This window comes from Zalophus californianus, chromosome 2 (assembly GCF_009762305.2).
Source record: "Zalophus californianus isolate mZalCal1 chromosome 2, mZalCal1.pri.v2, whole genome shotgun sequence".
Taxonomy (NCBI): Eukaryota; Metazoa; Chordata; class Mammalia; order Carnivora; family Otariidae; genus Zalophus; species Zalophus californianus.
In genome coordinates this window covers 126135158-126162794 of record NC_045596.1, presented here as the reverse complement: position 1 = coordinate 126162794, position 27637 = coordinate 126135158, and the positions used below count along the sequence as shown (strand labels likewise).

General features: G+C 32.4%; 1 protein-coding gene across 3 annotated transcripts in view; it reads left to right on the top strand.

The window, feature by feature from the left end:
* The window catches only part of LRBA (LPS responsive beige-like anchor protein), a 737558-nt gene that overhangs the window by 336596 nt on the left and 373325 nt on the right, over nt 1-27637 (top strand). For all 3 annotated transcript variants that reach the window (XM_027597848.2, XM_027597846.2, XM_027597847.2), the window contains one exon: nt 25249-25415. In XM_027597848.2, the coding sequence (XP_027453649.2) occupies nt 25249-25415 (167 nt within the window). The remainder of the gene's footprint in view (nt 1-25248; nt 25416-27637) is intronic.

Here is a 27637-nt window from a genome sequence, read left to right as displayed (position 1 = left end):
TGTTTAGGGTCAACGTAATGTAAGTAATTATAGAGATTAGCTCTAATTGTCTGAAAAAGAGAGAAGTAGGAAATTGGTTAGATCTTTTTGACTCGTATTTACTACCTGTTATCAAAAGCTGGGCTAGACTATAGCTTTTTCTGTGAATGGGGAATATTCTTAATATATGTCTTCATAATTTTAAAATAAACTTTCTTTTTTAACTCTATTTTTGAGGATTGTTTCCCCCCATTTCTTAGTCCAAGTTTATTATCTTCATCTTCATCATTTGTATGTCAAACTGTGATTTCTCTAATGATCGCCAGACCCACATATAGAACTATCTACTGTTTACCTCCACCTGAAATTTCTTATAAACATCCCCATTTTTCTTGGAGAATTTCCAAAACTGACATTCTTCCCAGGCATCTGCTCCTCCTTTTTTACCCATCTGAGTAAATATCAGCTCCATGTACTTACTTTGTCACATGAGTCAACCATCACTCATTTTTTTTCTTACCCCAACATTTCATATCTATCATCAAGTTCTGTTTATTTTACCTCTAAATATATGTTATCAGTACTTTTATTTCTGAAGTATCACATCTGTAGTCCAAAACACCTGAAGTAGTTATCTCTTATCAGATCTTTTTTTTATGCCACCAGTGTTTCCTTCATTTTCTACAGAATCATCAGAATGGTCATTCTGAAACATTAGAATTTTTGTCCTGATCATGCATAAAACCATCCAGTGCCTTCCCATTGCACTTATGAGTAAACTTATTATCCTTCATCTAATCCACAAGACTGTATAATCTGTCCCTTACCTATAATTCCCACATCATATCAGTATTGTACTGTTTTTACCTTATTCTGTAGTCACAAAACCCTTTCTCTAATCCTCATTCCTTTTTTTTTCTTTTTAAAGATTTTGTTTATTTAGAAAGAGCGTGCAAGTGGGGAAATGGGCAGAGGGAAAGGGAGAAAGAGAATGTCAAAGCAGATTCTGCATTGAGCACAGAGCCTGGCACAGGGCTCAGTCTCACAACCCTGAGATTGTGACCTGAGCTGAAACCAAGAGTCAGATGCTTAAACGATTGAGCCACCCAGGTGCCCTTATTCATTCTGACTTCTACTCATCTTTCAGATTTACTTTTAAATGTCACTTTTACACAAAAGCCTTTTTTGCTGTCAGCCTCTACCCGCACCAACCATCTAATGTGAGTCTAAATTATGTTTTTGTTATAATTTCTCACAGTATATGCTAATTGTTTGCAATTATATATTTACTTGTGTGATTATTTGTTTCTTACTGTTGTGTGCTTCCTAAAGGTACATATCTATCTATCTAGTACCTGGCACATTGCCTTATACATAGTAGGTGCTTAGTAAATAGTTACTCAGTAAATGAATGCTCATTATAACCTACACATTTGGTTTCTTTTTCTTTTTTCTGGTTAAGAGTGGGAAGTCTGGTTTTTGTGGAAACATAAAGTAGTTTAAATTCAGTGAGAAAGGCCAGTGCAGAAATATGTTCTACCTATTACCAGCAAAAGTGATAGGTTATAATATATCAAATTACTATGATTGGTGGCTTTTAAGTTACAGTTTTGAGTTCCTCAGTCCAAAAAGTGCTTGTTGTGCTTGAAATGAAGTAATAGGCAATTTGAACTATAAAATACAGGTTAGCATACTTTATATTTAAAAAATTGCAAGGAATGTTGTTGGCTGTATTCTTTTGAGTTTCTCTTTGCGGTTTAAGGGTAACCTAAGTTTGACACTATGTTAACAGTCTTATAGCAGGAACATGGGCTTAGAAAACATGTTCAGATTCTAGGCTCCCCAATCTATTAATTGGAAAGTATTGGGAAAAATTCAGTGAATCTCTGAGTCTTCTTTTCTTTCTATAAAATGGATATAATGAAACCTTAATAAAATGTATTGTGGAGATTAAGATTTTATATTTTGGGTTTTTAATGTAATTTTATAATATAAATATTATTTTACATATAAATGTACTTATATATTTATATAAACAAAAACTTAATACATATTATATACTTAAATATATATATTACTTAAATAAGATTATCTATAAATATAAATTTATATATAATGTATACAAATATAAACTTTAATATATTCAGATATTTATATACATTTTACATTTTATTATGTTTTTATATTTATATATTATATATAAATTTATAGAAAATCTACACAAAACATAAAATTTTTTTTATTTCTTTAAAGATTTTATTTATTTATTTGAGAGAGAGAGAGAGAGCATGAGAGGGGGAGGGTCAGAGGGAGAAGCAGACTCCCCGCTGAGCAGGGAGCCTAATGTGGGACTTGAACCCGGGACTCCAGGATCATGACCTGAGCCGAAGACAGTCGCCCAACCAACTGAGCCACCCAGGTGCCCCAACACATAAAATATTTTTATATAAAGATAATTTTATATAATTTTATAATGTGGTTAAAATAGTTATGTTCATCAGCTATTTGAATTTGGATTAGTTTGTGTTTCAAATAATCTTTGAGTTGTGTAGATTTTGATTTAAATTAAGAAACTCAAACTTAGAGAATTTCTGATACTAATTTCTGATACTGTACCTTTTTTTGTGTGTTTGTTTTTCCTTTCTATTATGAAATGCTGGTTTAGAATACAGATAGGAAATACATTTCCTTGCAAGAACTATTATTCAAGTGATCTTATTCATACTCTTTTTGAAAATGAGTTTCCTAGTATATTTTCTAAAATATGTTTTACTAAAAGCTATTTAAGGATAAAAAGTTGAAATAGTATATGTGATATAATAGTTAATAGCATCTGATTAATAGTATTCTTTTACTTGAACTCAAACTGTTAGAACTATATAAACAAATTGAAACTTCAGGTAATTTACCAGTTCTGTATGTTGATACTATTTTCTTTGTATTTAAGAATGATTAATTAAGTCTTTTTGTTTAAGTCATGGAAACCATTTCAGCTGACTGTATAGCATAACTGCAGACCATATATTTGTCTCATGATTTCTTCCATCAAAGCATGAAGAAGTGAATTATTGAAAAGATAAAAATAAATTTGTTTGCTTTCTGTCAGAGTTCATATCCACAGCCAACCTTGATAGAAGACCAGAATGATTTAGACAAGTTTGCTTTGGAGATTCATAACATATGCTTGCTGGACAGAATTGAGTTATCTCTGCTCTGGAGAGTAAGTTATTGTAGCAGGAGCTGACAGAGATGAAGATAACTGAGGGAAATTCAATTACCTTTTAGTGTTTTCTTTCTAATAGGATTCTTAATGTGAAAAAGATCCTTAGATGATGCGCCTCTGTTACTTGTGAGATCTGCCTTGATACCTGTTTCCAGAATACCATAAACTTTTCAGTTCCAGGCCTTCAATAAATGTGAAATAGGCAGCTCACTGTTAAGAAGCAGTTTTGATTGAAACATTTTATTTTTACTTAATGTCATTGGTGATCTTTATAATCATTGACTACTCTCTGTGGTTTTCTTTATCAAAGTATATAATATTTTGTATGAGATTATTATTTTTTTTCCCCCCCTCCCTCTCAGTTGACCTTTTTGGGAGTATGTTGTAGCTTCTCACTGGTGATGTATTGATATTTTTTTGTCTTGATTATCATAGACTGAGTCTTGGCAACCTTGTTTCAGTGCTGTTAGAATTCTCAAGCTTCTATTTTCACTCTGCTCTGTCATTCAGCCAACCTTTTTGCTTGAATGGTGTCTTTACTTTCTCACCCTCTGACACTTCCTGTGTCTTGCAACATGGCTTCTCTCTTTTTCATCTCCAATCCTAGAACAAATAAATTAAAAATGTTCTCTTGCATATCATTAATCTAATTATGCTGCCCAGCAGCTGTTTTTCAATTTTCATCCTTCTTGATCTCTGTATCATTTGACGTTGATGACCAACCCTTACATTTTGAAATTCTTTTTTTGTTTGACTTTCTTACCTCATGTTTGTCTGATCAGCTTTTTACTTCCATGGTTCTTCTAGTTTCATTTTTTTCTCCATTTCTTATTCTTGTTCCAAAAGTATAGGTCTTTTACAAGAATACCTCTTTGTACTTTTAACTTTGTGCTCTTTTAGCAATTTCATATAATAGTGTTATCTAAAACCTCTATAGAGAAGACATTAAATATTTTTTAAAATTTTATGTTTAAAATTTTTTGTAGGTAATTTAAAGTGAAGAAATGATGAAAAGGAGCAGAGTGAAAAGTCCTTCTCTAACCACCTCCTCATCCTTCTAAGAAACCATTGCTAGTTTCTTATGAATCCTCTGAATTTCTTCATGCACATATATATATAAATAGGAATATATGTTCTTATCTGCTTTATACAAATGCTAACATGTCTGTAATGTTCTATATTTTGATTTTTAAACTTAATATTATTTTGGGGATTTTTTTTCACTCCTATTAGCAACATATGTCTGTTTTCTAACAGTGTGTTACCAAACTTTTAGACTTCTGTCATTTTCATAGATTGTCCATAGTGGTTGATAGTTTTAATTTTTATTTCTTTCTGCTGTTTTAACTTACATGTCTGCTTTTTATGAATGAGGTGATTATTTTATAGCCATATGTCTTTCTGAGAACATATCCTTCACCTATTCTGTTGGATTGTTTTTCTTTTCTTAGTAATTTGTAGAAGTTCTGCATATATTAAGGTATCAACTGTTTTGCAGATATTTTTACCAATTTGTTGACTTATGAATGATGGATTTTTTTGTTGTTGTCCTATAGAAGTTATGAAAACAATGTTTCTGTTGTTGGATTTGTGAATATTTTCTTTTATGACTTCTGAATTTTTTGATTGGTAGTTGAAAAGATCTACCATGCATAAATTAAAAAGGAATTTCTTTATGTTTCTGTTAGTATTTCTACAGTTTTATTGTTTTACATTTAAATATTTTATTTATTTGTAATTTATCTTAGGATAAACCATGATATGAATGTAACTTAATTTATTTTATGTGACAACATAGTTTTCCCTATGTCATCTACTACATAGTCAAAATTTTCTTCTCTGGTTTGAGATGCCACTGTTACCATATATTAAATGCCTGTATATTTTTAGGCCTCTTTCTTGATGTTTTATTTTTTTCCCTCTTGTTATGTCTGTGATTTCATGTATTGGTGTCAAACTTATTAAATTGTTGAGGCTTTATAGTGTGTTTTAATAACTTGTAGGGCCACGCTCCTTCTTGCTGTCATTGACTTCAAAAGTTTTTTTTAGAATTGCTATGAGTAGTCTTGTTCATCTGACATTAGATTAAAAAAACTATTTTCATTTAATTCTCTTGGGCATTTCAGGTATGCAGTGATATCTTTTGCAGATACTGATAATTTTTCTTATTTCCAACTTTTATTTTTCTAATTGCTTTTTCTTATATAATTGAATTGGCTTATTCAATTATTATTGATTAATAGTAATTATTATTAGTTGTTAGTTTCTGTTTGCTGATATTTTACTTTGTGTTTAAGCATTCTACTCTCTATTACTATGAGTTAAGCTTTTTTTGTTTTTATATTCTACATTTAAGTGAGATCAACAGTGTAATGTTAAAAAAATAATAGTGGACATCTTTTTCTAGTTCCTGATTTTAGTAGAGATGTTTCAGTGTTTTCCCAGTAATTATGTTACAGTCTGTGCTAAAGTAGATAAAGTATAGCATCTTAATGAATTATTAGTTTCATTCTGTTTTGTTGATTTTTTTCCTTTTTAATAAAGAATTTTATTCAGTTTTATCAAGTGGGGCAGTAGAGTTGATAATATGCTTTAAAATATATTAGGTATGTCAATATTATGCCAGTATGGTGTCCTCATAAGTTTTTTCCTTTAATGTGCTGCCAGATTGTGTTTGCTAATGTTTTATTTGTGATTTTTGCATTCTCTTCATAAGGTAAATTGGGTTGTGTTTGTTTTTAACTTTCCAGTCAGTCTCAGATATTTGGCAGGTTTTGGTATCAGTGTTATACCTGCCTCATAGAAAGAATTAGAAATTTTATGTGTTTTTGTATGCTCAACTTCAGTGCTAGTAGAAGTGGAATTGTCTGCTTTTTAAACATTTGGTAGAATTTTGGTATAATTACTATACTGTAGACTTCAACTGCCGTTTTTACATTTCCAAAAATTTGCCGTATGTCTCTACCTAGGTGTTTTCCTAATATTCATTTTGTCCAGGGCATACATAAATTACTTTCTCTTCTAATCCCTTTATTAGTTTTATTAACAGTGGTAAAATAGTACAGAAGTTGTAAATGTACTCTTAATTCTAGATGGTTAAAGACCTTGGTAAAAATCTTCAGGTTCTGGTACTGTTGAAGAAGGGACATTGGGGAGGGTATGTGCTATGGTGAGCGCTGTGAATTGTATAAGACTGTTGAATCACAGACCTGTACCTCTGAAACAAATAATACATTATATGTTTAAAAAAAAAAGAAGATAGTAGAAAGGGAAAAATGAAGGGGGCGGAAATCGGAGAGGGAGATGAACCATGAGAGACTATGGACTCTGAGAAACAACTGAGGGTTCTAGAGGGGAGGAGGTGGGGGGATGGGTTAGCCTGGTGATGGGTATTAAAGAGGGCACGTACTGCATGGAGCACTGGGTGTTAAATGCAAACAATGAATCATGTAACACTACATCAAAAACTAATGATATAATGTATGGTGATTAACATAACATAATAAAATTTAAAAAAATAGCATGGATCCAGAAAAAAAAAAGGGACATTTGGGGGAATAAAAAGTTGATGTCATACTCTCCTTTCATTTTTTGGTTTTTAAACTTATGTCAAGTTTTCATTAATACAGTACATAATATATCACTACATGTGAATTCATCTTTTTTTTCATGTAACTAACAATATTTCAATTATTGCGTTAATGTTCTGCAGCAAGCCATTTTCACAATATAGAATTAGTTCTATATATTAAGTCAATATTGAAATACTAAGATGCCTTCCGGTAAGTATTATAATTATGAAAGAAGTTTTGCCATTATAATTGGTAAAATAAATCAGCTGCATATAATTTTCATGGATTGATGCTATTTTAACATTATGGTAGTCTAAGACTGTCAGTTCATTGGAGGTTGTACTCTCACTTTAAGCAATCATAAATAATATAAATTCATTGATTTTTTTTTTGTGGTGCTGCTTTAATTTTTGATTAATTGGGTTGTAATTGTATAAAAGCTATAAGCACTTCTACATATCTATAATCCAGATAACCCCAAATCTATTTTTGTTAGTTTGCTTAGATTATTGTGAAAATAAAAAAAAAATTAAAAAGTGTCTTTTAAAAGTAGAATTCAAGTACATCCCAGAAAGTTAAATGGAGGAACCCCAATTTACAGAAAAATTTCATTTAGATCAATGGCTCTTTCTGTTTTTTTAAACTCAAAAAAATTACTCTGGAAAATGTGTGTCAATAAAAGGTGGGGGGCAAAGAACAAAAGAGACAATGTAATGAAAACAGTAATGTAAGTTAAAAAAAAGAACATTCTTCAGTATCTTTCCCCTTACCATGCCTCCCAAGATAATGGTTTGGCACATAACTTTTTAGTCTTCCTACTGTTAATGTATACTTTATTTTTTTGTATATATATTTCACATATCAGATATATTTAACCAAAAATGGGATTATAATATGTAAGGTGTTATTTTGAGTCAGTACTTCTTACATTTTTATTTGGTTATGGGCTTTTTTGAGTATCTGACCTTGAGAAATTCAAACAAATATAACCATAAAATTTTATATGTAATTTGGGGAGGTTTACAGATTCTGGCTTGAGAATGTCTGTGTGGTTTGGGGTAAGGATCTGTGTGGTTTGCATGCATCACTTCTCTTAATAGCAGTCATGTAGCAGGAATAGAGGCTACCCTCTCACTGCTATTTCTCTTTGATATAGATACCACATTTTAAAATTCTGGATTATGTTATCTTCTCAGATACCTTGTGAAAGTTACTTATATCCATTAAAAATGGTTTGAAAAAAATTTTGAAATTATTTGTGTCTACTGAAGGAAACAAACATTAGGTATTGACCCCTTTATAATAGGCTCTATTTCTTGTTTTAGTTTCAATACCTGGTATGGGCTTGGAACATGGGAAGCAGTCAATAAAGAATTCCTAAGTGAATGAAAGTATCAACTGCTATATGATAGAATATAAGATTCATGAAAATTTTCATATTCAGCTAGCAAAATCTGAGGATTCAGTCTTTTTGTGTGAGATCCTAGATTATTTTAGATTAATAAAATGGTCTGTTCCTACTTTAGTAGAAGCATAACAAAAAGTAGTAATTATGTTCTTTTGTATTGCTTATTAGATTTCCACTGTTTGTTTTTTTTCCTCCAGTTTTATGGAGGTATGGTTGTCAAATAAATATTGCATATATTTAAGGTGCATAACAGTGATGTTTTGATATATGTATACATTGTGAGATGATTACCACAGTCAAGTAAATTAACATATACATCACCTCACATAGTTACCATTTTGTGTGTGTGTGGTGAGAAAACTTCAAACTTTCAAGTTTTCAAGATACATTCTTATTAATTATAGTCACCATGCTCTATGTTGGATATCAAGAACTTACTCATTTTATAACTTAAACTTTATACTCTTTCATTAATATCTTTTCTTTTCCCCCACCCCCTAGCCTTTGGTTACCACCATTCTGCTCCATTATTGTGAGCTCTACTTTTGTTTTTAGATTCCACATATAAATGAAATCATGCAGTATTTATCATTGTGTGTCTGGTTTATTTCAGTTAGGATAATGTCCTTCAGGTTCATCCATGTTGTCGTAAATGACAGGATTTGTTTTTTTTAAGGGTGAATAATATTCCATTTTATATGTGTGTGTATGTTTATATATGTGTATATGTATATATGTGTACATGTATATGTGTGTGTGTATAATTGTGTTTATCCATCTGCCAATGGATACTTAGAATGTTTCTAGTATCTTGGCTATTTTAAATAATGCTTCAATGAAATGAGAGTGCAGATATATTTTAGAGATAGTAATTTCTTTCTTTTGGATATAAAGAAGTGGGATTACCGGATCATAAGGTAGTTCCATTTTTAATTTTTTGAGGAACTTCCATAATGTTTTCCATAGTGGTGAATCAGTTTACATTTCACCAACAGTGCACAAGGGTTCCCTTTTCTTCACATCCTCCCCAACACTTGATATCTCTTGTCTTCTTGCTGGTAGCTATTCTAACAGATACAAAGTGACATCTCATGGTTTTGATTTGCATTTTCCTGTTGATTAGTGATGGTGAGCGAGCGTCTTATGCACATATTGGCCACTTATATATTTTCTTTGGAAGATTGATTATGTATTTAGATCCTTTGCCCATTTATAAAAATCAGGTTATTTTTTTGCTATTGAGTTATGTGAGTTCCCTATATAGTTTGGATATTAACCCCTTATTGGGTATTTGGTTTGCAAATATTTTCTCCCATTCTGTAGATTGCCTTTTCATTTTGTTTATTGTTTGCTTTGTAGATTTTAGTTTCATGTGGTCCCACTTGTTTGTTTTTGCTTTTGTTGCCTGTGCTTTTGGTGTTAAATGTGAAAAACCATTGCCAAGATCAGTGTCAAAGAGCTTCTCCCGTTTTCTTCAAGGAGTTTTATGCTTTCAGGTCTCATGTTTAAATAATTCATTCTGAGTTGTTTTTATGTATGGTGTAAGATAAGGGTACAGGTTCATTCTTCTGCGTGTGGATATTCAGTTTGCCGATGTTTTTGTTACTAGCATTTAATGATGTATAAGTCAGAGAATTTAAATCTCTGGTAATTATTTGCCGAATTTACAGTATGGTGGTGGTTATATATGTACTACAATAAAGTTTTCCAAGGGTTAAGACTTGCTTTTTGATTTGATAAGTGAAAAACTCTCTAAATATCCTACGATCAACTTTTTCTTTTGCTGAAGAGGTCTTTAGTTTTTAGCTTTTATGAGACTTAGGGTATTAATTTAAAATATTTAATTACATGTAAAGTCTAAAGCTATTACTATAATCTGCAGTGTATGATAGAAAACACAGATTTGGGATTTGTCAGAACTAGGATTCAATTCGGGTTTAGCCACTAATTATGTAGTATATTGGACCAGATATTTAAATTCTTTGTAATATGGGAGTCTTTAAAGGTCATTAAGTATAACCCCAAATCTGGGGCTTATAATTTGTTTCATCCAGCCCCAAAGATGACAGCCCCAAAGATACTAAATAGCAGTATTATTTGAGTTTCACCTATGTAATCTTGAAATTTTCCTTCATTCATTTAATTAAAAATAAATTTACAGTTGATCCTTGAACAATATGGGTTTGAACTATGTGGGTCCACTTAAACCCACCTTTGGTTTTTAGGGGTTGAGTTGTTTGAGTTCTTTATGTTTTAGATATTAACCCCTTATTGGACATCATTTGCAAATATATTCTCCCATTGAGTAGGTTGCCTTTTTGTTTTATTGGTGGTTTTCTTTTCAGTGCAGAAGCTTCTTATTTTGGTATAATTCCAATTATTTACTTTTGCTTTTGTTGACCTTGCCTGGGGAGACAGATCCAAAAAATACTAAGACTCATGTCCAAGAGTTTACTGTGTATGTTTTATTTTAGGAGTCTTATGGTTTCAAGTCTCACGTGTAGGTCTTTAACGTGTCTTGAGTTTTTCTTTTTTTTTTTCTTTTAAAGATTTTATTTATTTATTTGAGAGAGAGAGAGAATGAGAGACAGAAAGCACGAGAGGGAAGAGGGTCAGAGGGAGAAGCAGACTCCCGCTGAGCAGGAAGCCGATGCGGGACTCGATCCCGGGACTCCAGGATCATGACCTGAGCCCAAGGCAGTCGCTTTAACCAACTGAGCCACCCAGGCGCCCCTTGAGTTTTTCTTTATGGTGTAAGAAAATGGTCCAGTTTCATTCTTTTGCGTGTAGTTGTGCAGTTTTCCCAAAACCAACTGTTGAAGAGAATTTTTTCCATTGTATATTCTTGCCTCCATCATAGATGAACTGATCATATAAACGTGGGTTCATTTCTGGTCTCTCTGTTTTATTTCATTGATTTGTGTTTCTGCATTTGTGTCATTGCCATAGTATTTTGACTGGTATACCTTTGCAGAATAGATTGAAATCTGGGATTGTGTTATCTCCAGCTGTGTTCCTTTTTTTTCTCAACATTTCTCTAGCTATTCAGGGTCTTTTTTTAGTTGTATACAAATCTAAGTGTTTTTGTTCTAGTTCTGTGAAAAATACTATTAGTATTTTGATAAGGATGCATTGAATCTGCAAATTGCTTTGAGTAGTGTGCACATTTTAACAATATTAATACTTTGAGTCCATGAGCATGGTATATCTTTCCATTTATTTGTATCATTTTTCATTCACTTTTGTAGATTTTTGAAACTAAACCTTAAATTTATGTTCTTTCTGTTTATTTTGCTCTTTTATACTGACTTGCTATATTTGTTGCCATGTGCATGTAAAATTGGTAGAGTACAAAATAAGTCTGAGCTGTTTAATAATTGGTTGAATTATAACTTTTTTTTACACATTTGTCCATCTTGTATTCCCATTGCTTAATTGAATCCCCCATTTGTCTTTTATCTAGTGGTTGAAATTCAGTACAAATGAAATACTATGATATTGTTTTTCTATTTATTTATTTATGAATGAATGGGAGAGAGAGAACACAAGCAGAGGTGGAGGGGCATAGGGAGAGGGAGAGAGAGAATCTTAAGCAGGCTCCATGCTCAGTGCAGAACTTGACACAGGGCTTGATCTCACAACCCTGAGATCATGACCTCAGCTGAAATCAAGAGTTGGACACTTGGGGCGCCTGGGTGGCTCGGTTGTTAAGCATCTGCCTTTGGCTCAGGTGATGTTCCCAGGGTCCTGGTATCAAGCCCCACATCAGGCTCCCTGCTCGGAAGATAGCCTGCTTCTCCCTCTCCAACTCCCCCTGTTTGTGTTCTCTCTCTTGCTCTGTCTCTCTCTGTCAAATAAATAAATAAAATCTTAAAAAAAAATAAAAAAGAGTTGGACTGTGCCACCCAGGCACCCCTTTTTTTCCTAACTTTTAAAATAAACCTGTAATTATGAGGCAATGCAAAGTAGTTTTTAGTTCAAACTCCTATTTATGCATTCCTATTTGTCATCTTTCTTCTTCTTCTTTTAACTTTATCCTCCTATTTTTTTTTTTTTTTTTGCTTTTATTTGGCCCTCATCTTAAGAAGTGTGAGACTGATGGTCAAAGTTAAAGATAACTTTTTTGAATCTAAGAATGATTTTTTTAATTTTTTTATTGTGATGTTAATCACCATACATTATATCATTAGTTTTTGATGTAGTGTTCCATGATTCATTGTTTGTGTATAACACCCAGTGCTCCATGCAGAACGTGCCCTCTTTAATACCCATCACCAGGCGAACCCATCCCCCCACCCCCTCCCCTCTAGAACCCTCAGTTTGTTTTTCAGAGTCCATCGTCTCTCATGGTTCGTCTCCCCCTCTGATTTCTCCCCCTTCATTTTTCCCCTCCTGCTATCTTCTTCTTCTTCTTTTTTTTAACATATATTGTATTATTTGTTTCAGAGGTACAGATCTGTGATTCAACAGTCTTGCATCTAAGAATGATATCATTCTGTTTTCTGTGATGATTCTGTGTTAGTAGTGATTAATGCACCCCATTGTCTTGCCACATTTCTTTCTTGAAGTATCCTTTGCATGATTAGTTTTGTCATTTTGTGAAGAGATGGCTAATTAATGTATCTTGAGCCATCATAGCTTAATAGCAAAGCATTAGAATGATATTTCTCATCTCATATTTGGTCTTTATATGCATTATGGTTTTGGACATTTTTCTAAAGTTCTTTATTTCTTCAGTAAGACAGGAACAGGGAAGTGGTAATCTTCACAATACATATTTTTTAATTGTAGCTTTTTTATTATTTTCTTTGCCTGAGATAAAAATTTTGATGAATAATCATGAAAGTGATAAAATATGAGCATAATTAACTAAGGAGAATTATAGTCCTTATAAATGTCCACATCACTATATTGTAGCAACTAGCCAATGAGACCATTTGATTATTATGATGCAGTTAATAAAAGCTCTCACTTTCCAATGAGATAACCTAGTGCCTTAACCTTGGCTCTGTCATTTACTAGCTATGTGAACTAAGGCACCATTGCTTCATCTTAAAATCAGGGTAGTAATGGTGCCTACCTATAGTAATTTTGTGATGAGTAGATGGGATTTGATAAATGTAAAGAGCCTGTTACTGTAAGTGCATATTAAGTGTTCAGCAACACAGCTAGTGTTGTCAGTGTCAAAGGTAGAGCATTTTTCTATTCTCAGTAATCTCTGGGAATATCCAAGGAATGCTTACATGTCCCACAGTTCATCTGGAACTGTCACCTCTGCCCTAAGGCCTTGATCCAGGTTACTGCTCTGTTGGAGTCCTGAAGGTTACCTCTTACTATCATACAAGTGGCTGTTCTAGGAATTAGCTGCTGTTTTCTTATCCTTTTGCTCAATGTGTGGACATAGACTTTTCCTTTCTCCTTTATAAGCTTAGCAGTGACAGGAGGATACCACAGTGCAGAAAAGGAAAATAAAACTCAGCAATAGATACCGTATCTCCTAGAATTCACAAGCCATGCTCCTGCCTCGGATGTTTTCTCTTGACCCTTTCTTGATCTGTCTCTCTAGCCTTATCCCTTTGCTATCTTGCAAGGGGCTGATTCAACTCTTCCTCCTTTGACCGTATTCCTTCTTCTTAAAATACAGGCCCACCTGCCTCCAATCTTGGAGAGACGAGAATATTGGTTGTTCTTCATTCTAAGGTTCTCCTTTTTTCTTGCCCCAGGTTAATTGATCATGTGACCATCACATTCCTAAGGGAGAAGCCCAACCCAGTTTATCATATATGTTCTATACCTGAACTATGCAATCGCATTTCTCAGTATATTTCCAAATTCTGGTGTCGATTCAGTCTGGAATGCACTACTTTTAGAGATTTTTTCCAAGATGTGTTTGAGCCTGTCTTTTTCAGTTTCTTGATAACAGCCAGATTAAATAGCTAGGGTCACAACGTTTTCTGTGGGAAAGTTTTGTACAGACCATATGCATACCTATATAGGGTGTAAGTATACACACATACATATTTTTAAAAATCTTACATTTCAGAGTAATTTGTCAAAAGGAGTTGTCATTTTTGGGGCAAAGGAAGGCTGCTTTAAGGCAATGTTTCTGCTGTGGGTTGAAAATCTTAAATAATGCTTCTCTAGCTTTTGAAAAACAGAGCCATAGCTGGGCAGTCCATTAAAGGTTCCCACCTTTGCTGTGAAAAAGCATAGGAACTGTAACATAGGTAAAATTGAACTCATAACTGTGAGCAGCACTGATCAGTTTAAATCCAAATGAAAAATTTTTTTCTTCGTAACTTCCAATATATTCTAGTAATGTAAAATATATTCCTGATAGAAGACTAGACCTCTTAATGCTATTGAAAAATCTTACAAGATCTGAATATATTTTTATGAATACATCAAGTCTCTGTTTAAGCGTTCAATTTATAATATGTCCTGCTGGTCTTAACCGTTGACCAAATCATGTATTAGTGTAAAAATTGCCTTTTCTTAGTGAATTTTAAAGATAGAGAAGAAAGTAGCTAACTTAAAAGTCTTCATAGTGTATATTATACACTTATCACTTAAAAAATTGCTCACATGAAATTAGAATTTTGGCTTTTGTTATTTCTGGGTTATTAGTGTGCAAAGTAAAGCTCTGATCAGTTATTTTATCATGGAAAAGAAGATGGCAGTACTTGAGTTGATGAAAATAGTTTCCTTCTATTCATCTATTATAACAGTGCTACTTAGATGTGGTGTGCTGAGCAAACTGTATATAACTAGTCCACAAAGAGATAAGTACAGAAATTGAGTAAGTATTAAGGAACTTTTATAGCTTGAATGTCTGGCTTTGTCAGAATATTTTTAAAAGTGTCATGTTTTTAATAAAAAAAATAAAAACTGGTACTCTGTTATAGATAGTTTGAGAACAGTACCTAAAAGCCAGTTCTTATTCAGTTGTGTCATTTTGAATTAGTCTATGTTAGCAATACATTTGAATAAAAGCTTATAGCAGTCTAACAGTATTCAGCTAAGTGATATAGTTAACTATATGTTAAATGATTTATATAAACCTTGGAGGAAAATTTTCTTTTGAAGGGAATAGTAAAAATACATAGGCACCCAAGATCTTTTAGGGTTCCTAAACCCAATTCTAAAGTGGAAGTGGGGGGGTCCATCCCACCCCCCAGCACCAAGCAATTATCAGATATGAGAGTGTCCAAGAACTCAACTCAGATCTGACATGACACTGGGTACCCAGAAATAGCATCAGATTCCACAGGTTAAGGGTTCAGTTATATATGACTGCTTTCCACTCTCTACTTCAGATCCAAGCCCCAGGTTGTTACCTGTGCTTCTGATTGACTACATATTGGAGGTTTCAAATGGCCCCTTTTTATGTTTGATTAATTTGCTAGAGTGGCTCACAGAACTTAGGGAAACACTTACGTATGTTTACCAGTTTATTAAAGGATATGATAAAGGATATGAATCAACAGCCAGACAAAGAGATACATAGGGTGAGGTCCTGAACAAAGCAGCTTCAGTGCTTGTGCAGGTTGGGGCTTGGCGTGGTGACATGTGGAAGCCATCTGGCTCCTCAAGCCTAGAAACTCTCCAAAAGAAAACAAAAAGCTGTACTTTTGGGTTTGTATGGAGGCTTCATTTTATAATCATGTTTGACTAAGTTATTGGCCATTGGCTGATTCAATCTTCATCCCCTTTCCACCTCCAGGAAGTCAGGGGAGGGGTGGGAACTGAAAATTGCCAACCCTTTAATCGCATGGTTGGTCTTCCTGGCAGTTAGTCCCCACCCTTCGGTGGGGGTCCAGAAGTCACCTCATTAACATAACAAAAGACACCTTTATAACTCTCAACACTTAAGAAATTCCAGGGATTTGGGGAGCTGTAAGCCAGGAACTATGGATGAAGACCAAATATGTATTGTGGTCATCTGAATGACCAGATGCACATGTCTTCCAAATTATAATATTGCACAAGGGAAATATAAGCAAGTGTATATTAGGAGATTTAAAAAGAGAGGGCTGTGTTAATTACATGTCTTACTCTTTTATTCTTTTTAAAAGGTTATTTATTGGGGTGCCCAGGTGGCTCAGTCGAGCATCAGACTCTTGGTTTTGGCTCAGGTCATGATCTCTCATGGTCATAAGATTGAGCCTCACATTGGGTTCCACACTAGGTGGGGAGTCCGCTTGAGATTCTCTCTCCTCCCTCTGCCCCTCCCCCTGCCCCCACTTGCCCACTTTCTTTCAAATAAATAAATCTTTAAAAAAATAAAAAGGTATTTATTTGAGCTTGTTCTCTTATTTTCATTGCCTTTTTATTTTGCTGTGTTTTATATTTTCTATCTTAAGCCCTGTTGCTTGGCCTTGCCCACTTTCTTTCAAATAAATAAATCTTTAAAAAAATAAAAAGGTATTTATTTGAGCTTGTTCTCTTATTTTCATTGCCTCTTTATTTTGCTGTGTTTTATATTTTCTATCTTAAGCCCTGTTGCTTGGCCTTTCATTTCCCTGTAAAACTCTCTCAGATTCTAAATAGTTCTTTCTTGCTCCTCCCAAATATAATATATATACCTCTCTTAGGAGTTTTCTCATATTGTAATTATTTTTAATCCCTTGTTTCTCAGCTACAATGAACTACTGAAAGAAAGGGACTGTTTGCTGTGTAATTTGTTCACTTCATGACTAAGCCTATAATAAATATTAGGTGTTACTTACTATATGCCTGGTAAGTTCTGATTGTTTCATGTCTATTCTTATTTGATCCTTCCCCAAAACATATCATGTTATATCCTTTTTTTATATGAGGAGACTGAGGCACAAGGGTTTAAATAACTTGGCTAAGCATGAATGTATCAGAGCCAGGATTTAAATTCAAGTTGTCTGACTCTAGAATCTGTGTTCTTAACCACAGTGTTAATTATGTAATTTACAAAAATTAATCATTTTTTTGTCTTTTTGTTTTCTTCATGTTTGTTCTTAAAATACTTTAACTTGAAATTTAAGTGTAAGTCTTACCTATTCGTAGTAGTGTATTTAATCGTATTAGTGTAATTACAAACAAGAGACCCTAGTTTTGTATGCTTAAAAAAATTTGATTAGGTAATTATTTTGAGTTAAAAGATGATAGAATTTGCTTAACATCATCTAGCTCTTGTGCAGATTAGTAAAAAGACATTGAAACTCTTAATTTTTCTCCAAATACATATGTATTTGTGTATAATTATATAATTTTTTGTGATGATATATTTCTCATATTATGATTTTCAAAAACATAATTACTTGGGTTTAATCTTGTTTAAATTCCATTTTAATTTTATTGATCACAGGCAATAACCACATTTTACTTTATTTACTTACTGGTATATGATATATGCAGGCATTATATGAAATTAGTTTGTCTATTTGGAAGGTGTTTTGTTATTTACCTAAAAATTTTGTGATTTTTTTTATTATGAATAACTCTAATGAAGTAATGAAATAAAATAATTGAATAAAAACAATACTATGTGTGAATTTGAAACATAAGTGGAAACTGTAGCCCTCTTAGTGTTGACTTGCTTTTACAAATGTCTTGTAAAGCATTTTAAAACAAGTTTTTATTATCAGAAGTCTAAAATAAAAAATTAAAACCTATTTTAATCTCTAAATTATTTAAAAATATTGTTTGAAGACTGCAGTTTGTGGAGATAAGAACCCAACACATTTTATCTAGTCCATTAAAACAATAAGAAATCGTAGAGATACTTTGATAAGTGTTCTGCCTGTTTTAACCTTGAATGCTATTATCGGAGGGGAGGGGGATGATGCTATATCTGTTTCATTGGCTTAGGCTTTTTCATGCTGAGAGAAATCAATACTTTGAGGTGTTGGATGACAGAGGAATCACTTCAGAATTAAAGGTGGCTGTCACACATTGTCATGGTTGACTTTCGTTTGCTGTTGAGGTTTTTAAGCATTCATTTTTCTAAGTCTTTTTCAGGAGTCTTTGTAAGATTCCTGTGGATAACTTTTTTTTTTTAATATTAGACTTTAAATCTGAGTTAAGGAATCAAGTACAAAGACCTCCAAAAGTCAAATATTGAAAAGCTTCTTTACTTATCCCTTATATGATTTCCCTTTTACCTAGTTTCCAATGAGATAAGTAATTGGTAGTGTAAGAGATTTTGAGGCAAATTGGGAATTAAGGTAGTACACTTAAAGGTGTTTACCAGAAGGTATGTTTAGTTAACTAAAAATATAATACCCTATGTGTAGCCATGAGAAAGAAAGAAGGTAGAACTGGATCTCCTGACATGGAATGATTTATAATTTGAGTCCATTTATATGGGAACTATATCTTATTAATAGTGATTACCGGGGCACCTGGGTGGCTCAGTTGTTAAGCGTCTGCCTTCGGCTCAGGTCATGATACCAGCATCCTGGGATCGAGCCCCGCATTGGGCTACCTGCTTCACAGGAAGACTGCCTTCCCTCCCCCACTCCCTCTGCTTGTGTTCCCTCTCTCGCTGTCTCTCTCTGTGGAATAAATAAAATCTTAAAAAAAAAAAAATAGTTATTACCCCTGGAGAAAACAACTAGCCAGCCAGGGAGGAGGTAGAAGGGAGAACTTTATTTCATATGTCATTACTTTTTTATTTTTAGAAAGAAGTACATGTTTCTTTAAAAATTTAAAATATAAAACTTGTAAAACCAATACACTTCAATTGCTTAATTAATATTAAAGGCTTGTATAATATTTTTAAGAGTTTAGCCTTGGAACTTTTTAACTGGCATTTTTTTTATTTCACAATAATATGCAGACGTAATGAAAATTTGCTTTATAATCTTTCTCATAAAACATAATGAAACTTAACTCTAGAAACAGTGTGCATTTAACATTATTAATTTACTTCCTTTTCTTGATACTGAAAGTGGTCTGAGAAGCCCTTTATGTGTGTCTATCCAGTCATAACCCCTTTTTGCCCGTAAGCTAAATATTGTTCTTATTTTTATGGAATGACTTATTTGCTTTTGTTTTTCCATTCAATACTTAAATATGTTTCTTTTAGTATTATAATTTCTTTAGCAATTTTTGAGCTTTATATAAATGGAATCATAAAGTATGTGTTTTGATCTGGCATTATTAGTTCAACATTGTTTTTGTGAAATTTGTTCAATTTGTTACATTTCCCTCTTTCATTTTCAATGCTGTATGCCATACTGTTACATGAATAGATAATAGTTTTTCATAATCTCTCTACTGCTGGATAGGTAATTAGGTTGTTTCCAGTTTTTAACTATTACGAATAGTGTGGTTTTGACAATTTACAAGTCTTTTGATGTACATGCTTATGCATTTCTGTAGGGTAGGCTTACTTGACTGTAAAGTATTTATCTTTTCAATTTTAATAGATATTGCCATAGTGTCTTGCAGAGGTGTGTATCATTCCCAACATCAGAGCATAGCTGTTCCCATACTCCATGTTGTCATAAAAAATTGATCAATGCTTTTTATTAATTAGTATTCTAGTAGTTGTGTAGTGGTAACCTCATTATGTTTTTATTTGAATTTTATTTACAAATGAAGCTGTATATCTTTTCTCCTACTTGTTAAATATTTTTTTAAGTTTTTTTTTTTTTGCAGTACTTGTTTGTCTCTTATCCAGTTTCTTATTGGTTATCTGTTTTTTCTTTATTGATTTGTGGAGGATATTTACCTATTTGGTATATGAGCAGATTTTTTTGATGTGAATATATTACCTACTTTCTTCCCTGTCAGTACCTTGCCTATTCATTTTTTAAAAACTTCTTAAATAAACTTTATTAAAATATAGTATGTGTATAATAAAACACATCCCTTTTAGACATATAGTTTAATGAATTTTGACAGGTGTATATACTTACGTAACTGTCATAGTCAAGTTACAGAAAATTTCTGTCATCTCAGAGAATTCCCTTGTGATTCATTGTGGTCAGTTCCTCTTCACATATATACACCCAACCCCTGACAACTGCTCATCTGGTTTTTGTTATTGTAGGTGGTTTGCATTCTATACAACTTCATATAAGTGGAGTTATATAGTAGGTACTCTGATGTCTGGATTCTTTTGGTCACTGTACAGTTTTTGATATTCTTCCACATTGTATATATTACTCATTTGTTTCTTTTTATTACTGAGTAGTATTAATACTTTATCCATTCATCTATAGGTGTATATTGGGTCATTTCCAGTGTTTGGCTCTTAAAGCACTATGGGAATTTTCATGCAGTATAGTTTTGTGAAATATGTTCTTCATTTTGAGGAAATACATAGGAGTGGAATTGCTAGGTGCTGTTGTAAGTATATTTTTAAACTTAAACTGCCAAACTACTTTCTAAAGTAGTTGTAGATTTTCCACTCTAACCAGCTGGGTAGTAATGAGAGTTCCATTTGCTCCACATTCTTGCCAATATTTGATATTGTCTGTCTTTTAAAGTTTAGCCCTTCTACTGGGCATGTGGTGATAGTTTATTGTGGTCTTTATTTGAATTTCCTGTTGACTAAGCATCTTATCATGTACTTATTAGTCATTTGTATATCTTTTGTGAAGTGTCTGTTCAAATCCTTTGCCCATTATTTTAAATTGGTTTGTTTGCCTTATTAATTCATGAGAGTTCATATATCTTATAGGAAAATTGTTAGACATATGGTGAATATTTTGTCCCAATTTGTGGCTTATCTTTTCATTTTCTAAATGGTACCTTTTAAAGAAGATTTTATAAACTTTGGTATAGTTTAATATATCAGTTACTTTATGGTTGTGAATTTCTCTTATGGTTCCTTTTCTGTCTAAAAATTTTAATGTAAGAATTTTCTGCTTACCCCAGGGTCATAAAATTTTCTGCTATGTTTTCTTCTAGAAGTGTTACAGTTTTTATATCTAGATCTTTGGTTCATTTTAAATCAAACATTTTGTTTATGGTATGAAGGGAAGACAAGTTTCTTTCTTTTTTTTCCCCTGTGAGTGGCCAGATGTTTTAGTACCAGTTGTCGAAAAGATATTCTTTCTTCATTTAACAACCCAAACTCTTCTCATTTTCAAATTTTATAACATTATTCAAACAATTAAATTCTGCAATTTTCTTTTTCTTATATAAAACTTTTGTCATTAATTGTTTTGTTATATACATATATATATGCTTGAGAATGTTTTTTATATATGCTTGAGAATCAGCTTGTCAATATCCATAAGAAAGGCTGCTAATTTTTTATTTTTACTTTTTATTTATTTATTTTTTAAGTAGGCTCCACCCGTGGAGCCCAACACAGGGCTTGAGCTCACAACCCTGAGATCAAGACCTGAGCTGAGATCAAAGTCAGATGCTTAACTGAGCCATGCAGGCACCCCAAGGCTGCTAACTGTTTAATTAAGATTGTGTTGAATCTATAAAATCAATTTGAAGAGAGTAGGTATTTTGATGATACGGAGTTTTAAAATCTGTAAACATTGTCCTTCCTCCACTTACTTAGTTTTCTTTAATTTCTGTTAGCAGTGTTTTATAAAAGTTTCATTGTATAGCTTTGTATATTCTTTAATTTATTTTATATTTTAATGCTATTGTAAATAGTATTATTTTCATTTTCCAGTTGGTTATTGTCAGTATTTAGACATACAATTAATTTTTAATATATTGACCTTGTAGCCAAGAAACTTGTCAACTTACAAGTTTGGGTAGTTTTTCCAGAACCTTTAGGAGTATTACATACATGAACATATCTACAGATAAATACTGTTATTTCTTCTTTTCCAAACTGTCTTTTTATTTCTTCTTTTTATCTCTTTTTTGAACTGTTCAGGACCCTGTTACAATATTGAATGGAAGTCATGAGAGAGAGGACATACTTGTTTTATCCCCAATTTTAATTAAATGATTTTCATAGATGTGGTTCCCTTAAAAAGTCTCTTTCTATTACTAGTTTGTGGTGTGTCTTTTTGTCTTTTTTAAATCACGAAATGCTTCTGAGTGTTGTAAAATGCTTTAAAAAAAACTATTGAGGTTATATGTTTTTATCCTTTTTTGGTTATATGATGACATATTGATTGATATTCAAATATTAAATCAACCTTGCATTCCATGGATAAACTCTTCATCATGATGTATACTTTATTTTGTGTATAGCTGAATGCTAATGTTTTGTTATGGATTTTGTGTTTATTTATCCAAATTATATTCGTTTCTAGTTTTCTATTCCTGTAATGTAAATTGCATTGTATTCCTTAGCTTCTATCACATGAAAAGAGTCTAAGGTTTGCATTATTTCTTCCTTAAGTATTTAATATTTTATAATATAACATGTGAAGATACACATTTTTGTTTAAATTTGTCTCATCCAATTGCCACAGATTTTTCTAATTTTCCTTGTGATTTTATCTTTGATCCATAAGTTATTTGGAGTTGAACTGCTTAATTTTCAATTACCTTAGAACTTTTCAGATATTTTTTTCAGTCTATATATTCTGCTAAAGAATCAAGAGGACCTCTCTTTTTATTTCTAACTTTCTCAATAACTTTCTCTTCTCTAGTAGTTTGTCCTTCAAATTTCTATCTTACCTTCTCAATAGACATCTTTAAATTTGTTTCACATACAAAGGCTATAGGAGAGATGTATTTCCTAAGTTTTGACAATGTCTCAAGGTTAGATATTTGGGGAATAGCATAAAATCTGAGTGTGTCTGGCATATAGGATTCATAGGCAGACATATTGAAAGATAATATACCACATTGCTGAATTATAGAGGGACACAAGGTCTTCGCTAGTAAAATTTGGTCCTAATTGTTCATTATTTTAGATAATCACGTACTTTTTAAAGTGTAGGGTATATAAATGTATCTGTGCAATGCCAGAATAATTCTTCTTGAAGTAAATCTGGGACTGTTTGTAAGAGGGCAATTATAAGATTATTTCAAGAACTGAATTGTGAACTAATAATGATCTGTTTTAGGGCAGTGGTAAGAGTGATAAGTGGTAAGGGGTAACTGAGTTTTGCTGAAATGGAATGATGAGCTATGAAGAGAATGAAAATTGAGAGGTCATGAACGACAGATGTATAATAGCATTTTTGGGATAAAGATGGTAATTAGTTTTGTGCATTTTGAATTTTAGGTACTTATTGGATAGTTGGAGATTATCCTACAGATAGAAATATGGGCCCAGAGTTCAGGGTAGGAGCTGTGGCAGATATGAAAAATTTGAAAGGTAGATCTAAATTGATAATAAGAGATGATGTGGGAATGAATGATATTGCCAAGGGACATTTGGCAAAGCCTTAAGGAAATGCCAGCATTTCATAATGAGGAATAATAAAGGAAAAAGTCTGACCATCAAGAAGGGAGCAATGACAGGAGGATACTTGAGGAATCTCCTTCATTTGAAGTTCACTCCTCTGAGCTTTCATGCAAAGGACAGATAATAAAGTTAGGTAGAGATACAGCATCTGGAAGGAAAGACCACCAAATATGATACTGTTTTTATGTCTTCATTTACATTTAAAGAGCTAGAATAGTCACTTGAATTATAAATGGCCAGTCTAAATTGTTTCTGTCTTCAGTTATCACTTTTTCTGCAAGTAAGTGAATTTCTTTTAAGACGTAGGTTTGTCTTATATTTATTAATCCTATGGTAATAAGTCTTAAATTTCTTTAGCAATAATCAAATGTATTTGAGTTGTTAGTTCCCAGGTTGTCTACTTTTTTTCTGTTCAGATTCAGATATTTTTGTTAAGATTCAAATACTTATGTGGTCATTGTGATGTCACCTAGTTTATGTGTTGCTTAAAATAGGAAAACAGAAAAGTTGATGTAAAGTAATGCTGAGTGAAAATAGTAGACCTGGCCCTTGATTTTATTGATAGGTGAGTAGGGTTTCTTGGGGTACCTCCACTCAACCTTCAACCACAAGCACATACACATATTGCAAATATATACTCCACCAACAAGTAACATGCATTTGATCTTGAAGCAAATATTCTTCATCTCTTGTTCACTTTGAATGATATGTCATACATAGAATATATTATTGGTTTTTAATAAGAACGTGTTCAAATTACATTTTAAAGATATTTTTAAAAATGGATACAAGTTTATTATATCTTTACAAAACATTCTTGTTTGGTTTCCTTTTATCATGTTTTAAGGTCAGAATGTGACTCTAATGTTCCACAATGAGACAGAGATTGATAATCGGGAAAGAATAGCCCTTTAATGTGATTTATATCTATAGATTTTATGTCAGATATGAAAAGTTGCTGTTTAAATTGTAAAGGAGGATCCATTAAAGAACACTTTAAGCCATTTTACTATTTAGCTTACTTTGGACTCGTCTGTTTAGAATTATGCCTTTTCAAGCAAAGTTTAATGACTTACCCAATGTTTAAAAAGTAAATTTGATAGTTAAATTTGTGTAATATTAATAAAAGAAAAAATGGGCTATTCAGTAATTTTTTTTGCTATTTTTAATACTGTTTAATATGAATGTATATGGTGTTGGGGCAGTATAGAAGCCAGTAAGTTTCTAATTTTCATCAATAATTTTAATTTCCTCTTATCAGGTGAGGTTAGACAAGGCAGATATGGATATAGTAGATAATGTTGAAGGTATAAACATTCTTCCTGAGTGCCTTTCCCTGAGCCAGTTTGTCATTGTGGGTATGATTATAATCCTTCTTGGTTTAGGACATTCATACTCTAAGTCACTTTGCCTGGAATGCTTTGTAGTCCCCTTCGTGCTACTTGTCATGTGGACCCCTGCATCTTCACATGATTGGCTTCTTCCAGTTATTTAGGTCTGCTTAAAAACTACTTCTGAGTGTGGGTCTTATGAATGAATTCAGAGAAATAAATTCTTGCAGGATTGTTAAACTGAGGTAGTAGATCAGTAGATCACTAAATCTCAGTTCAGTTAATGAGGGATATAAAAATGATTTTAAAGTTTTGGTTAGTTCAATTCCTGTTAGAGATTATTTCATGGTGTGTTGTAGTTTTTTTCTCATATTTTTATAGTATTAATAGATGTTTCTTTTTTCCTATCCAAGTCACTGTGTGCCCAGTATTCAGCAGACAAACGGGAAGATGAGAAGATGTGTGATCATTTGATAAGAGCAGCTAAATATCGAGACCATGTGACAGCAACTCAACTAATCCAGAAAATTATCAACATTCTCACAGACAAGCATGGAGCCTGGGGAAATTCTGCAGTGAGGTAAAGGGAAACCTTTTGGATTTGGCCACTGATTTTCTACAGAAGGCTTAGGTTTAGATAAATAGCTCTGGATATGATCAAGGCCAGATGAAGAATGGAGTAATTTAGTTTTGTATTTTATCATCTACTATGAATGAGGGGTAGAAGAAAGGGGTAGGAGAGTATGGGTACAGTTAAGGATCTTTATAGATATTTTAGTTCCCTCAACTACTTCTAAAGGAATATTCATATACTTATTCTTTTTGAAGTTAACTTTTAAGGGAAATAGTTTATGTAAGCTTTTTATTAGCTCCACTTATATCTAAATTTGCACAAATAGAATATTTTGAGAAACCATTCCCTATTTTACACTTTTGAGTTTTCAGCACATGAATTTGAAAACATTACTATGTGTTCTTTTGAACTTCTTTGCAAATTGTAAGACTGTGATAATAAAAGTGGTTAAATGCCTTTTTAAAAATTTTATTTACTATATCTTCCTCCTTTTTAGATTCTGAAAGTGAACATGCTATTTTTTATTTCAATTTCTAGAAATAAATTACCTTCTAAAGGAACTTAGACAAATTACAAAATTTAGTTTTCTTGGAATATTTTATGCTACAAATCTTCGAAACATGTTTGGGGACACCTGGCTGACTCAGTCTGTTGAGCACCCCACTCTTGATTTCAGCTCAGGTCACAGTCTCCGGGTCATGAGCCTGCTCCCTGCTCAGGGGGGTATCTGCTTGGGATTTTCTCTCTCTCTCTCTCTCTCTCTATCTCTCTGCCCCTCTCCACCTGGCTCTCCCTCTGTCTCTCTCAAAAATAAATCTTAAAAAAATGACTCGTTTAAGTAATGTTAATGAAGATGTTCTATATTTTCCCGTTAGAAGATATATTTTTAATTCCTCATTTCTACATAACGTTTTCTAGAAGACAAAAAATGAAAATAGTAAATTGTGTATTATGTATGGGTGTAACTGATTTCCACTTGTGTTTTATGTAGCTTATGTGTCTAATACACATCTAAGTCTAGTTTTAGATATTTTCCAGTACATAGAAAATATTTTTAATTTTTTATAGTCAAACTTTCAACTGAGTAGAAATCTGCTTGTTAGGGGATATTTTTGTTTGGAGTGCAATTGTTCACTAATATAAAGTAGATATATCTCATGCTTATTATGAAGAATACTTAAAATGAATTACATTTCTGGATATAGCATTTTTGCTGTTTAGAAGAAGGAATGCAGGTCAGAACTTGAGGGCAAAAGGACTGAATAACGACAGGAATAGCATTTGTTTAATTCTATTCTAGTTGATCTTAGCTGCAAGAGTGTCATGGAAATGACATGAATTACTGGCTCAGAGCTTTGGGTGCCTTATCTTACATGTAAAAGCCTGTGGGTGTGTGTTTGGGGCAGGATGCAGAGGTTGTGGTGGAGGGGGTGCTATTGAGGGTTTTACAGTTTCAAGATACCTTAATGTTACAGATTTGATGTAGTCATTTTATAATCAGGCACTGAATAAATTAAGATATGATTTTGACATACAGTGCTTGTCACATATTGGGAAATCTAATATGTGTTTAGTTTTTTAAACGTATTTTTTCTTCTTAAACAGAGTTTTATGATTTTAAAATTGAAAACCCTAAGATAACTTATGCAAAATGTTGTATTTATACCAAGTCTGTCATTTTATGGGATCAAAATTTTTTCTAGTGATATCTTTACTCTTGTAGAGCGTAGTATACCTGTGCTATCAACATGAAAGCATTGTTTTTCTGCAGTGATTTTGGTGTAATAAAGTATCTTGGAGAACTAAATGGACTGTGAAATGTATTTATGTAAAAATAATTAGTGTTTCTGTAATAGAGTTGTTCAAAGGCATTAACTCTATTATTTTATATAGCAAAAACAATTGAAGTAAATTCTGAAATTTTAATATTTCAGAAAACCCACATAAGAAAACATTTTTTAATTTTTACCTCCCAAATGGAAGAAGCTGTCAAACTGTTAGCTTTTAAATGTCTACATTTTTAAGAGCAACAACAAAAGATCTCATCAAAAGGAAAATTAATATTAGTGTATTAATATTTTTCTCACTGTGAATCTCATAACTTACTTAGATTTTATTCAAAAGAATATTATTGCAAAGCACATTACCTCCATACTGATCTTTCTTTTGTCATTATATTTAGTTCTGTGTCACATTCAACTGTTACTTGTTTAGAACACCTGGCTGTT